Below are 14,830 nucleotides of genomic sequence, written 5' to 3' on the forward strand. Positions count from 1 at the left end.
CTTTCGCTTTTACTTCATAACCTTGTGGTTGCTTCACATATACTTCTTTTTCAAGATCTCCATTGAGAAATACTGATTTGACATCTAATTAAAAAATATTGAGCTTCAATTGTGCAGTTAATATAAGAACAGTTCGTATGGTTTTCATTCGGGCAACCGAGGCAAATGTTTCATTAAAATCTATACCGGGTTGTTGTGACTAGCCCTTAGCAACAAGCTGTGCTTTGTGCCTTTGAACATAACCGTCTTTCTTGAACTTTGTCTTGCAAATCCACTTTAGGCCAATTACATCATTTTCTTTTAGCAAGTCCACAAGCTTCCAAGTGTTGTTCTTCTCAATGATTACAATTTCTTCATCCATAGCTTTCCTCCATACTTCTTCTTTGGTGGCTTCTTCAAAAGTTTGTGGTTCACAAGAGAAGAAAACAACATCACATACTTCATAGATTTCTTATAGTGCCTGCATCTTCCTTGGTGGTGAAGTTGAACTTTCTTGGTTTGAAGATTTTGAAGTTGGTGACATTGGAGGAGTTGAAATAGGACTTGGTGGTGGAGCATGTTGAGCTTCTTTTTGCCTTGCTGATGGTTCCCAAAACTCAAATGTAAATGGCACTTGAACGAAATTTTCTTTCCATTTTCATGATGACATCTCATCAAAAATAACATCCCTTAAAACAACAAGATTGTTTGTTTTGGGATTAAAGAGACAATAGCCTTTAGACTCATCACTATATCTCATGAAAATAAGTTTCTCACCTTTTGTATCAAACTTGTCTTGATTTTAACTTGCTTTGCCTGCATCCAAAGATTTTAAAATGATCTACCATCGGCTTCCTTTGATTCCAAGCTTCAAATAGAGTTTTATTTCTTACTGCTTTAGTGGGAGAGCGATTGAGAATGTAGACAGCCGTGTTAATAGCTTCAGGTCAAAAAATTTTGGGTAGGTCTTTGCCTTTCATCATGCTTCTTACCATTTTTACAATAGTACAATTTTTTCTTTCTACTACTCCATTTTGTTGTAGACTTCATTTGATAGTGAGCTACCTTTGAATGCCATTTTTCTTGCAATAATTTATAAATAGAGTGTAAATAAATTCTCCTCCTTGGTCAGTCCGAAGAGTCTTGATTTGGTGACCACTTTGCTTTTCCACAAGTGTTTGAAAAAGAAAAAAAATGGAGAAAGCCTCGGATTTTTGATCAAAAAAATAGATCCACATCATCCTTGTAAAATCATCTACAAAAAGAATAAAGTACATTTTGTTGTTGAGAGATGGAGTGCTTGAAGGACCCCAAATATCGGCATGAACCAACTCCAATGGTGCTTTGGCTCTCTAAGAGGTCTTGAAAAATGCAAGCCTATAAATCTTCCCATATATGCATCCTTCACAAACTTGATTTCTTTGCTCTATTGTAAGAAAACCAATAACCATATTTTTTTGATTGAGCAAATGGAGCTCTTTGTTGTTCAAGTGACCATATCTCAAGTGCCATAAGAAGGTCTTGTTTAGAGTCTCACTTTTGAAAGCAATTTTTTCAACTTGTGGCATAAAGAGAGGAAACACCTTGTTTTGGATTATCTCAATTATTGCCATAGTGAGATTTTTTTTTTTTGTAAAGTATTTTGCATTTTTCATCTTCAAAGATTAATGAATAACCCTTTTGTAAGAGTTGCCCAACACTTAGGAGATTTTGTGCAAGATTTGGAACATAAAGAACATTTTTGATGAGTTTTTGCTTACTTTCATAAGTGTGGACTAAAATAACTCCCTTACTAATGGCATTTTGAAGCTTTCCATCTCCAAGTTTAACTTGAGACATGATGCTTTGATCAAGCTCCACAAACAAGTTGCGGTATTCTGTCATGTAGCTTCTACAACCACTATCCAAGTACCAAACTTGTTGGTTTTCTTGTTGAATACTCATGCAAGAGAAGAATTGATTGGGTTCATCATTTGTGAAGTTGACTTCATCCTTCTCATTCTTCTTCTTATTTTGAAACCAACAATCCCGTTGAGAATGATTGGAATTTTTGCACTTCTTGCACTTGTAGTAGCAATTCTTTGTCTCATGATTAGACTTCTTGCAAATTCGGCAACCGGCACTTGAGCTTTTAAATTTTTTTTGTGTGCTTCCATATCTTCCCTTAGCTTGACCATCTCCTTCATTTTGGTTGTGATGCCCTTTGCTATTTTTGAAGGACGAGACTTCTCTTGCTTGTCTTGACTTTTTTTTTTTGGTAAACCGGCGTCTTACTTACACATAGATGTGAGCATGCCGCGAGGAATCAAAATACAAAATACGGTCAAGGCCCTGTGGGATGGGGCCAGTGCCATCCCATATGAAGGCCCCGGAGTGATGAACTGCGTAGGAGGCGACCCAGTCCACCGCACTGTTCGCCTCCCGAAATATATGTGTGACCCAGAAAGAGTCAAGACTGTCCCGAAGGTGGCAAATATCCTAACTAGAGGGTGTAGATCTGGCCTGGCACGCCCGCACCTGATCCACTCAATCACTGTGGCAATCACCCTCCAAGAATATCCGCTGGGCCCCCAAGTGTACTCTAGCATATACGAGGCCCTCCCACGCCACACGCAGCTCTTCCACTAGGACAGACTCATTTAAAATGCGTCGACCTCCTGCTGCAATCAACCTGAGCTCCTGGTCTCGGATCATGAAGCCCACTCCACATCTGCTGCCGCCCTCTGAAATACTGCCGTCAAAGTTTATCTGGAGAAAACCAGGGGGTGGGGGCTCCCAAGATACCGTGGGTACCATAGCAAGTCTGGGCGCTACAAAAGCCAAAGGGGGGCCCCAGATGTCTCTGTCCTCTCCAGATGAAAACGCTACCGCAGCGTTCGCCAGCTCAGCTGCATGTGCAAATGCTCTGTCCACCACTAATCTCGGATAAAACCTTCTGCCCTAGAATATCCTCGCATTCCTATCCAGCCAGATGTGGTATGCCAAATAAGCCCATACTGTCCCTCTCTCTCTGCTCCTCCAGGTCTCCGACCTAAGTCCCTCAGCTGGCTCAGAAATGCATCTGTGGAAGTGAAGGTCCACCGGTGGGAAGAAGCTAGACCCCATACCTGAAGTGCCCGCGGGCATGTAAACAAAACATGACTGATGGTCTCCTCCACCCCCGAGCATCCCTCACAATCAGCCGGGATCCGAACCGCTCTCCTCGCCAAAGTTCCACTGGTCGGTAGAATGCCCCATGCCACCTTCCACAGGAAGAGGGCCACTCGCGGATGTACCCGTAATCTCCAAATCCACCACCCCTCCAGCCGTTAGGCTGACCCCGAGTCCACTATAGCCTAGAGATCACTAGCTGTGGCTCTCGCCCGTCCTGTCAAACTCCATACCCTCTGATCAACCATCCCCACATGTGGCGGGGGGTAGCCAATACCCTCTCAGCCAGGGTATCACCGAAAAGCCTATGAACCCGGTCCTTATCCCATCTACTCTCCCCTGAGGTGAGGAGGTCACTCACTCTGGTCTCATCCAGCGCAACTGGGTCGAAAAAAGTCGGCCATCTGAATAAAGGTAGTCTCGTCAACCATTTGTCCTCTACAACATCAATGCAGCGGCCATCCCCCACTGCCCAGCAAATCCAGGGGTGCACTAGTGAGGCCCGTGCACACATCTCTCGCTAGATGTAGGAGCACTGCCGCCCAGGTCTGAAAACATCTCCCTCAATCCGCCCCCCATACTTGGCTATCATCAATCTGCTCCACAGTCCATCTGGCTCCAGAAGATATCTGGCCACATGCCTGGTCGCCAATGCCTCCCTCCTAGCAATGAGGGAATGTATACCCAACCCCCCACTACTTGTCAGTTGACAAAGAACCTCTTAGGCGAGCAAGTGGGTGCCTCCTCCACGTGCTCGGCCACCCCATACAAAGCTCCGAATCAATTGTTCCAGTGACCTTAACAAAGCAATTGGGACAATGGTGTTTGAAAGTAAGTATATGGGTATGGAGTTTAGCACAGACCTGACTAAGATAATCCTACGCATCATGGATAGGGTGCTCGCCTGCCACCCCTCCAACTTTTGTCGAAAACTCAGCTCCAAATTCGAGCAATCCCCCCTGCGTAGCCGCCGACCGGTGATGGGAACCCCGAGATACCGCAGAGTGCCCTCCTGCTCACCAATCCCAAGTATCTCCAAAATGGCACCTCTCAGCTGTGGATCAGTCCTCGGGCTGAAGCATACTGCCGACTTGGCCAAATTGACCCGCTGCCCAGAAGCCCTGCAATACTCCTCAACTATCTGGCGGAGGGCCAGTGCCGATTCCCTGCTCGCCCTAGCCATCAGGAGGTAGTCATCATCCTGTAGGCCTATCGCAAGCCCACTGAAGACTCAAGGAAACGTACCTGCCATCGTCCTGTAGGCCTCCACCACCTGTGCCTCGGAGGTACTACAGAGAGCTCTGGATAAAACGTCCAATGCAAGGATGAAAAGTATAGGTGACAACGGGCATCTCTATCGCAAGCCCACTGAAGACTCAAAGAAACGCGTAGGCATGCCATTCACTAGAAGAGCAAAGGAGGGTGCCTGAATACAGCTCAACAACCATCTGATCCACTGATAATGGAACCCAAAAAACTCAATGGATTGTATCAAGAAGTTCCAATTCATTCTATCATATGCTCTCTCCATGTTCAATTTGATGCCCATCAGCCTCCTCCTGCCCAAAGCATGTCTAAAGTCACACATGAACTCCTGTGCTATCAGTACATTATCAGAAATACTCCACCCCCCAATGAATGCTCCCTACTCAGGGCTAATCAGTTCAGCTAGTATCCCTCTAACTCTCCTCACTAGGATCTTTGCAATAATCTTGTAGAGAGTGGTGCATAAGCTAATCTGTCGGTAGTGACATGGCTCCATAGCATCTTGCCTCTTTGGAATAAGAGTAATGAACGTTCTTTTTCACTCACTAGGCATCCTGACTGAACTGAAACACTGTAAGATAGCCTCGGTCACATCAACCCTGATAATGTGTCAATACCGTCTAAAAAAAATCGGAAGAAAACCATCTGGGCCAGGAGCCTTGTCCTCAGCTAGGGACCAAAGGCTCTCCTGAATTTTTGTTGCCGTTACCGGCCTGATCAGCTCATAGTTCTCCTCATCTGAGACTCTCCTCCTTGGGGTAAGCTGGGTGGGTAGCCCACTGCTACTAGTCTACGCTGTCCACCTGGATCTAAAAAACTCCTCTAAAATCCCCCTAATCAGGCCTAGATCATCGGTCATATGGCCACTACTCTCCCTGATGTTGTGGATCCTGTTCCGTTGCCTGCGGATAATAGTGGCCTGATGAAAAAACCTTGTGTTGCGTTCACCCTCTAAGATCCACTGAACCCTCGACTTTTGTCTCCAAAAAGTCTCCTACTGCCTCAAAAGGGAATGATGCATAGACAACTCTGCCCGAAGCTCCATCTGCTCACCATCAGTCAACCCACCCCTCTGCTCCTCTCTGGCCTGAAGATCTCCAATAGCTGCTTCAGCAACTTCAATCTTCCTAAAAATATTTCCCACCTCAAGTCTGTTCCATCTCCTCAGGCGTCTTTTTATCATCTCCAACCTGCGGATAACCCTATGCACTGCATCCCCGCACACTGGTATCTGCCACACCTCCCTCACCACCTCCCAAGATCGTGGATAAGAGAGCCAGATTTTCTCAAAACGAAATGGGCCACTAAACTGAGTATGAGGGGAGGTGCTGATCAACACAGGATAATGATTTGATGCAGAATATACGTGGCAGATAGCTTACCCTAAATTTCGGCCAATTCTGAATCCATCTCGTCGTGGCAAAAGCTCTGTCAATCCGCTCCCATACCCTAGCACAACCCAGCCTGTTATTACACTAAGTGAACCTTGGCCTCGAGAAACTTAGGTCCACCAGTCCATTCTCCATAATGAACTCTTGAAACTCTCTCACCTCCAACTTGTGGGTGAATAGTTTGCCCCCCCTCTTTTCCATAGGACTATCTATGCAGTTAAAATCGCCGGCCACCATTGTTGGGTATCCCTGATTGATTAGACAACTAACCTCCTCCCATAGTCTCCTCCTCTCTCTGAAGTCAGTGCTAGCATAGACGGCTGACAAAACCCATGGCGGCCCACTTCCATCAGATATGACCATAACTGCATTCTGGTTGCATTGATTGAAGACATCAATTTTACAAACATTCAACTTCCATGTAACAATGATCCCATCTGACATCCCCCGAGATTCAATTGCATAGAATCCCCGTGAGCGGGGTACCCTTCTTCTAGTTTTCTGCAAGCTTCTTCCTGATAATCTAGTCTCAAGAAGCACACAAATAGATGGATCATGCAGGTTAACTAACCTTCGGAAGGTGGGGCTGAAGGACGGTTTCCCCGCCCCCCGGCAGTTCCACAAGAGAATCTTCATGAAAGAGGAGATAACGGGGAACAGCTGCCCTCCCCTAGCCTAGAACCCTCCGAGCTAGAAGCCCCTTCCTAGCCTGGGATAGCCTTCTTGATCTTCACCACCAACCGTTCATGAACATCACCCGTGGAGCTCGGGCATCTACTCCGAAGGTCAGCCACAACCCTCTCCTGTGTACCAGCGCTCCCTTTCACTCTGCCATCACCCTCCAAACCTCCTTGTGGTGCCCTGCTGCTTGGCCTCCCCCCGATCGACCTTGGGTTCTGCCGCCCCCTATCTTTCCTCACCAGATCATCGTGATGCTGCCGCAGTGGACCTACCTGGGAGCCTGCCTCCTGTTCAAGCGAAGGTCTGTCAGCAGAGGCTCCGTCCAGCTCCTCCCCAATTGTCACATCCTCCCCCCTCTGCTGAATGTGGCCAGTTTTTCGGCCATCCCTTGCTGCCACCTGGTTTGATTTCACCGCCAGATCCATCCGATCAGCAGCTGCCGGCTCCTCTGCTCCGCCCACCGGTGTTGTTGAGCGCTTTAGGTTAGCGTGAAGCCTTGGCTTGGGTTGACCGCTCTCCATCGCCGGCGGTGAAGGGGAGGAAATCGGGAGAGACGGACTGGTCTTTTCGGATGCGTGTATTAAGGCTAATGGACATGGGTCCAACTCGTTCCAATGATTCAGACCCGTGGACCCACTTTTGGTTCGGGCTCTCAGTGGGCTCCAGACCTGTTGCTTGGAAGGCCCAGGCTCGTTGACGGCCTTGGACCCAATCAACTCTTCCTAGGCCTCCATGGCTGGGCCCATTAAGGCCTGCGGAAGCCCATCCTTCTTCTCACCGAGGTGACTCGGCTCCAGCTCAGAAATGTAAACTGGGTCGAAGACACTTACCTCTCCCAGGTAGATCGAGTCGCTGCTGTGGCCCTCCATCGCCGGCGCTTTCCCCCGAGCTAACTTGGTTGGCTTCCTCCATTCGCCCGTCTCCACCTCCTGCGCTTCCGCAGACCGTCTGGGCTCCTGTGAGTTGGGGCCCTAGCTGTCGACTGGTAAGCACTGAGTTGGCTTGGGCTCCAACTTGATTGTCTTCTTCATCTTCTCCACCATCGGGGTCGCCGGCTTCGGCTTCCAGAGTCAATTAGTTATCATCCACGGACCAAAAGCCAGCCTCATGTTATGGCCGGATCCCTCCTCTGCCAGTTCCACATGGGCCACCTCCACCATTGTCGTCTCTTCATCCCCCACCTCGTCCGACAGTGGAGACGCACATTTTCCCCTGCCGTGGCCAATGCACCTGCAAGAGTAGCATAGCCCGGGCAGGTTTTCGTAGGTGAAATCCTGCCAAATCTTCACCACTACCCCTTGAAGGTAGATACCAGGCCGTAGAGGTTTTAGGGCATCGACCTCGATCTTTGCCCTAGCAAACCCTAGCCGCCGCATTTGTTCCGTCATCACATCAACTGCCAGAGGGTGTCCCACGGCTCCGGCGATGTCCAATATCGACTCCCTATCCCAGAACTCAAGCGGGAGCGCCGGCATACGCACTCAAATGGCAACCTTGCTGACATGGTAGACGCCGGCCACAAAGTCGGTGCGCCACCTTTCCATGGCCACCAACTGTCTGAGGATGTACCATGGTCCGCTGCGAAGCACCGCGTCTCTCTCCTCCTCCTTGAAACATAGAGCCAGATGCCCCGCCGCCAGTGGGAATCCCTTGACATCGTCACTAAGCTTTACCCTGATTTTGATTTCTTTCAGGATCCGATCGGCAGGAATGGGGCGGCCAAGACTCCGGGCCAGCATAGCCGTCGCCGACCAAGCTTCCTGAGCCCTATTGACCCTTTCCAGTGGTAGCTCCAGGACCTCCGAGAACACCTTTTGATTTTGCTGGAGCTCCGCCTGGGGGATCACATGTGAGGTCCACTATGGACGACGGGAGACCTGGGCCACTTCCGACCACAGAGGCTTCACCATCGTCACAGTTCTTCCACCCGCTCCTGCACTGGCCCCCTCTACTCCCTTCTCCCGCCGGGTCCTGTCTACCTCGCTTTCGCCCACCGTCGCCTGCCGATCCTCTGCCATCACGCTGCTGCTGTCCATCTCCGCCGTCCGCCTTGAAAGTTAGTTTGGATTGGAATGCTTGCTCTAAGTGAGAACTTGAAGATCTATTAATTTTTTGCTCATGAGTTTGAAGAGAACACATGAGCTCATGCAAACTATATTTGGAGAGGTCTTTGGATTCTTCAATGGCAGCCACAACACAATCAAATTTTGGGCTCCGAAGAATCTTGTAGACAATTTTCTTGTCTTCAATGGTATCTCTGCAACTTCGAATTTGATTAACAATTTCAGCAACTCTGGAGAGAAATTCTTGAGACCTTTCACTCTCCTTCATTGCCATATTTTCAAAATTCCTTCAAAGAGATTGTAGCTCCATGGAGATGACTTTATCATTTCCATGAAATTCATCTTTCAATATATCCCATGCTTGCTTTGCTTTGTTGGCACCAAATATCCTAGGATAATGAAAATTCATCTTTCAATATATCCCATGCTTGCTTTGCTTTGTTGGCACCAAATATCCTAGGATAATGACCTTGCTCACCCTTTGTTGGATAAGTCTTAGTGCACTTGCATCTCTTCTCATTTTTTTTTCAAATATTGCTTTTGTTGCTCTTTTGTCCAAGTTGGTGAGCTCCCTTCGGCAGCTGGTTCTTCATGAGTGTCTTCAATCACCTTCCAAAGGTCTTGAGAGATGAAAATGGCCTTCATTTGGCTACTCCAATAGTCATAGTGTTCTCCTTCAAAAATTGGAACTTGATTAGGAGAGTATGAGAACATGGTTGGAACAAGATTAGTCGCCATTAGAGAAGATAAGAAAGATTTCACAAAAGCTTGATAATAAAAGCAAGGATGGTTAACCAAACAAAAAAAAAAAGCAAGGATGGTTGTAGAGACTTGTTGAAATGACTGATAACTTTGCTGCCCTTAAACAGCTTTGATACCAAATTTGTTGTGCAAGCAGAAGATGGTGGATTAAAATAGACAAAAAATGTAGTAGAGTGCAAGGTTGAAAGAAAACTTGAGGGATTTTTGTAGAATACTTTAGCTACAGCTCAAAATATATTTTTGATAAATTTTTTTAGCTTATTCAACCTGATTACAGCTTCTCATATTTATAGGCCTTGACAAAATTTTCTAGACTAGTTTAGATACAAAGGTGACTCTTAGACTACCACAAAGGTGACTCTTTGATCTCCACGGGACTCTTAGTTTACTCAAGTTCCAAGTACATAGAAAATTAATTATTGACTATGGACACTTAACCCAAATTACATTGAAAACTAAACTATCATCTTCTAGGTTCTTCCACTTGATTCTTCAGCTTCCAGATACATTGGAAGCTAATCCATGACTGTTCAGCTTCCAGAAAATTACAAATTATTTTGTCAACACATGTATGGGAAGGCATGCCAAGGATGCGAAATTGGGATTGTGGCATGAGAGCCTATGGAGGAGCTTGAGTAGTGGAACCTAGGAGGGCTCCAACATGCAAGATTAATCGTAGCTTCAAGGGTTTGTGGGGCATGTTGGCTTCATGTTCTGCTGAGCGACATCAGAGGATAGTTTACATATAGGCCCATGTCTGACTGTGGCTTTGCATGGTCATGCATGTGTGTTTGGTCTTTGTACTCCTGAAGGGTAGCTTGGTGGCTTGCAAATCAGTTGCACAATAGATATGCCGTGGCACAGAAGTGCTTTTCTAGGAATCATAATACATTGGGTGATCAGTACTTGGTTTGTGGGGCAAAGCCTTGGAATCGGCACAGAGGTGCCGACTACGGAGCACGCTTGGAAAGAGCATATGCTATAGCATGGAGGTACGCATGAGCATTGTAGTTGACCCAAAGGGTCAGGTTGCTTGCAGGCACTCAAGGGTACTGTATATGCTATAGCCAGATGGGGGCATGGAGGTGCATGCTGCTGGATTGCTGCATGCTTACATGTATATCCAAAGGAAAGGACTTAAGAGGGCTGGCCTTGGTGTGTGGTATGCTGGGCAACCGTATGGATGCTAGTGTCAGAAAAATACTCACCCCATGACATTCTGCTCCCTTATGAGAGGCCCCATTCTCAATGCTTATGTCTAGTTGAGGCTAAACATAGAGCGGGGAGCATTTCCAGTTCATCAAACAAATGACTATGAGCTTCTAGCAGTTCTATGATCATTCGGAGTCCTATATAGAACTGCCACTAATCCACCCTCTTCTAAAGTGCTCTCTTACATCTGTTTTTCCAATGGAGCATCTTGCTGGGATTTTCCAGGAAGATCTGCTTAAATTTTAGTCAAGGGTGATGGAAGCAGGCCACACTAGAATAGTTAATTACTCTTTGCAAGGATCAATCTATTTTGGCTTGTTTTATCGTTTACCAGTGGATGCACTCTCGTGCATCCCTTGGCCTTGTTGATGGAAGTCTAAGAAGGTAGTTGGAAGGACACATCCTCCAAGCAGGGGCATCAAGTGGTGGTGAGGTTAGTTTTGGAGATTTGGACTCATTTGGATCCATACTGTTTGTAGTTTCCAATCTAATAGTTAAGTTGGTGAGGAGAGAGATGTAGTTGGGGTCCCCGAATAATTTTGGACTGCAAAGCTTCTTTCAAGTACTTTTGCATCTTTCCTACTTGAATGAAAGTGCTAAGATAGGAAGCAAAACTTAGGAAGCAAAGCCTAGGAAATCTCATTCGAGATAATTGCTTGACATAGAGACAAACAATTTCAAGCCACCAAACAAATGAAGTATGAGAAAAATTTCTAGCTGAAAGAAGCTAAAATTGGATGAGATTTCTAAGTTGTTAAATCATTTTTGTTTAATGTATCAATGGATGGTAAATAATTGAACAGCATGCGACATATGTACATAAGTCTCATTATATTAGATCACCTAAGATGCGTCGTTGACGTAACCCTAATATTTTTCGATTCGCAAATTGCAAAAGATTCTAACTCAATCATTTGGCTACTTTATCTTGTAACATGATCAAATAGCGAACCATGCCATCTCAATATAATGTCGGATGTGACAAGTATGGTGAATTCAAGTCCAAGCAATGACACCCATTGGTGCCTTATATGGTCTTTAATTAGCACTTGTTCAATATGGACCCATCTAGCTATAACTACCATTGGGGACCCAAACCCTTGAAGACATCCTCTGACCTAACTTTGCGGTCCATGCCTCCCCTGAAGCTACAAGAGGACAAGTAAGGTGGCAAAGCTGCATGGGGAATCCGGGATGAGGAAATAAAAGTTTTGGAGTGGTGGGAGAGGTGTGAGTGGTGGCTGCCTTTGTGGGGTTTTGGATCTTGGCAGCTACCTTGATTCCCACACCTTAAACCTCTTTCCACCACACTCCCTGCCACCCTATTCTCACTTCTTACTGCTACTTCCTCCCTACTTTAACTTTGAAAGGTTTTATAAATTGAGGGAAGATAACATCATCACATAGGTGGTTCTCTATAAAGAGAACAGAGAAACAGAGAGAGAGAGAAATTCAGAGGTCTAAGAAGCAGGAAAGAGTAGGAGATGTCGGACTGGGGGCCAGTGTTCATAGCAGGGGTGCTCTTCATTCTTCTCTCTCCGGGACTCCTCTTCCAGATCCCAGGGAAGCACAGAATAGTGGAGTTTGGCAACTTCCAGACAAGTGGAGTCTCTATTGTAATCCATGCCATTATCTTCTTTGGTCTCATTGCCATCTTCCTCCTTGCCCTCGGCGTCCACATGTATCTCGGCTCCTAACTATTGTCATGCATGCACCTAGAATAAAGTCCCATCTTGGACTTGGTCTCCAAATGAGTGGTGTTAGCTCAATGTAAACTTTGCTCCAAAATCTCATTTTGGTCCAGTGTACCATTTTCTTTCCACCAAAAAAAAAAGGGGAAATCCCATCTTCGAATTGATTCCAATGTGTGTTTTCTTAGTTCAATGTATTCCACCAAAAATAAAAAAAACAAGATAACATCTTGGAACCGATTCCCAGATGGGTTCTCCTAGTTCAATGTAATCTTTCCTCACCATCAAAAAAAAAAAAAATCATTGTTCAGTCATATTATCACTTTGTGTTTTATGAGTTTGGTCTTTTTTTTTTGTTTTGTTTCAATCTCTGTGCTGTAGTGTTGTGTAACTGAATGGGGTACCATGCTCAATATTTTGTTTGTAAGAGTGTAATAACGGTGCCATAATTTGTTTGAAATGTATTGACGATCATGTCTATGTTTAGTTGAATTTGTCGGATAGCAATGGGAATATCTACTTGCTTGATGTTGAGTGGATTTTATGAGCCAGTTACTCTCGAGATCTTGATGAAGACAATGCTTGAATTGGAGGACTTCTGTTACCAAAGCAATACAAGAATCGGAAGACTTCAATGACCTACTTGCTTCATTTCATGTCTTTCATTCAATAATGTTGCTCTAATTGAGTTCAAAGAAACACACACACACATACACACACACAGCTGATTCGTTTACATAATTATGTCTCTCTTTCTGTAACAACCCAGGAACTCACCCAAAATGGCTAGCCAGAAGTTATTATTTGGGTTCCTTGATCCTGTATAAATACCCAAGATCTACCCAGCGAATAACCGATGTGGAACTAAACACATGCCCGCGCAGGTCCTCACATACTCCCCTCGTTCAAGTCCTGACGTCCTCGTCAGACTAAGGGTTCAAATCCATTCGAATCTAATAACAAACACTACGATCAGCCCGTGGTCAGCTCCAATAGATCTGTGCTGCAGTGTCCTCTAGTCCACATAGGTTATGGGCCGGATCCGCTCTGATACCATTTGTAACAACCCAGGACCTCACCCTAAATGGCTAACCAGAAGTTATTATTTGGGTTCCTTGATCCTGTATAAATACCCAAGATCTACCCAGCGAATAACCGATGTGGAACTAAACACATGCCCGCGCAGGTCCTCACACTTTCCTTCTCCCTATGGTTGCCGGCATTCTAGCCCTTCTCCCAATGGTTGCCGGGTAACCGACAGAGCCTCAAATCCTAGGCTCAATCCGGCTGGCCGGTGCCGCCTGCGTCCTCACTAACACCTCCCCTTCCGTCCCGGTGGCTTGAGGCAAGCTTTATGGTATTGTGGATAGCCCGCCATAGGTAGGAACATGGCACTATGGATAGCTCCGCCATGAGCAGTAATGTCGTATTTTTATTTGCTAGTCACAAGCTAGAGCATGGCCGTGGCTACTCAAATGCTGAAAAGATAATTGGAAGTTTTTGTTGTGAACTCCTGCAATTGTCACGGAGTCCAACTCCGTTAATCTGACTATAAAATACTCATCTAAAAATATTATTGAGGCAAATTGCTTTGTTGGCACATAATTGATGCCTCTTGAGTTTTTATCGGCTGGTATTCAGATTTTGATGATTGATTATTTTTAGTATATACATATTATGATTGCTATTACTTGATCAATTATGTTTATCATTATATTTTATACCACTTTATATGTTAGGGTATGCTTATGGGGATTTTTGTATTGAGTTGGTTAGCTCATGCTAGTTTCTTATTATCTTTTCAGAGCGTCAAGGGAATAGCAGTGGACTGAAGTAGGTCAACTAGTTAGCGATAAGGATGAAATAGAAATCCACCGGGACCACTGAATGGTTAATAAATTATATTTGGATTGTTATTATTTAATAATATTGGAGTCATTTGTCTTATTAGAATGATAAATTTTATTTATACTCTACCGAAGATGTAACCATGTCATGGGTGAACCCAAGACAGAAGGACTTTTACTGGAGAAAATTTAAAAGGCTCCTATATGGCCAACCGCTTCGGAGATACTTTTTGGATGGAGAAGAGGGAGCTACTTAGTGCACTCCAGGATCTATTATTTTTTATTTTTTTTGGTTGTATCTGTATCCATAATGTATGATACATCCATTTTAGTAAAAAAAAAAAAAGAAAAGAAAAAAAACTAGTCTACTTAGACTATAATATGACATTAAATATTGAACATGGTAAGACACCAAGTTTAACATGAAATAACTTTGAACAAATTTGAATCTCCCCAATATAACTCAAATATCTTGGATGTCAAAACATCTGTGCCTGGTCATTCATATTATTGCAAGAAAGTGGATAGAATCCATTGAATGTTCTTGTGACATGGTATCAAGCTTCTCTTGCCTAGCGAACTGAAAAATTGTTCGCAGAGACAATTTGAAGGTCATCAATCAAGCTTTCTTATCAAAACGGAGGCTCTTTCTGTGAGGATCCGTGCGGGCGTGTGTTTAGTCCCACATCGGTTATTCGCTTGGTAGATCTTGGGTATTTATACAGGATCAAGGAACCCAAATAGTAACTTCCGACTAGCCATTTTGGGTAAGGTCCTGGGTTGTTACA

At 45.0% G+C, this 14,830-nt stretch overlaps 1 protein-coding gene across 1 annotated transcript; it reads left to right on the forward strand.

Annotated features, from left to right (window-relative positions):
* Positions 1-11,699: 11,699 nt before the first annotated feature.
* Positions 11,700-12,532, forward strand: LOC103713699. Its single transcript, XM_008800709.4, has one exon. It carries the CDS (start codon positions 11,989-11,991, stop codon positions 12,199-12,201), a length of 213 nt encoding a protein of 70 aa, XP_008798931.1. The 5' UTR covers positions 11,700-11,988; the 3' UTR covers positions 12,202-12,532.
* The last annotated feature ends 2,298 nt before the right edge of the window (positions 12,533-14,830 follow it).

The sequence above is a fragment of the Phoenix dactylifera genome, chromosome 10 (genome assembly GCF_009389715.1).
Source record: "Phoenix dactylifera cultivar Barhee BC4 chromosome 10, palm_55x_up_171113_PBpolish2nd_filt_p, whole genome shotgun sequence".
In the NCBI taxonomy this organism is placed as follows: domain Eukaryota; kingdom Viridiplantae; phylum Streptophyta; class Magnoliopsida; order Arecales; family Arecaceae; genus Phoenix; species Phoenix dactylifera.

Coding starts and splice junctions, on each gene's coding strand:
- LOC103713699 (XM_008800709.4), top strand. CDS start 11,989: ATGTCGGACTGGGGGCCAGTGTTCATAGCAGGGGTGCTCTTCATTCTT.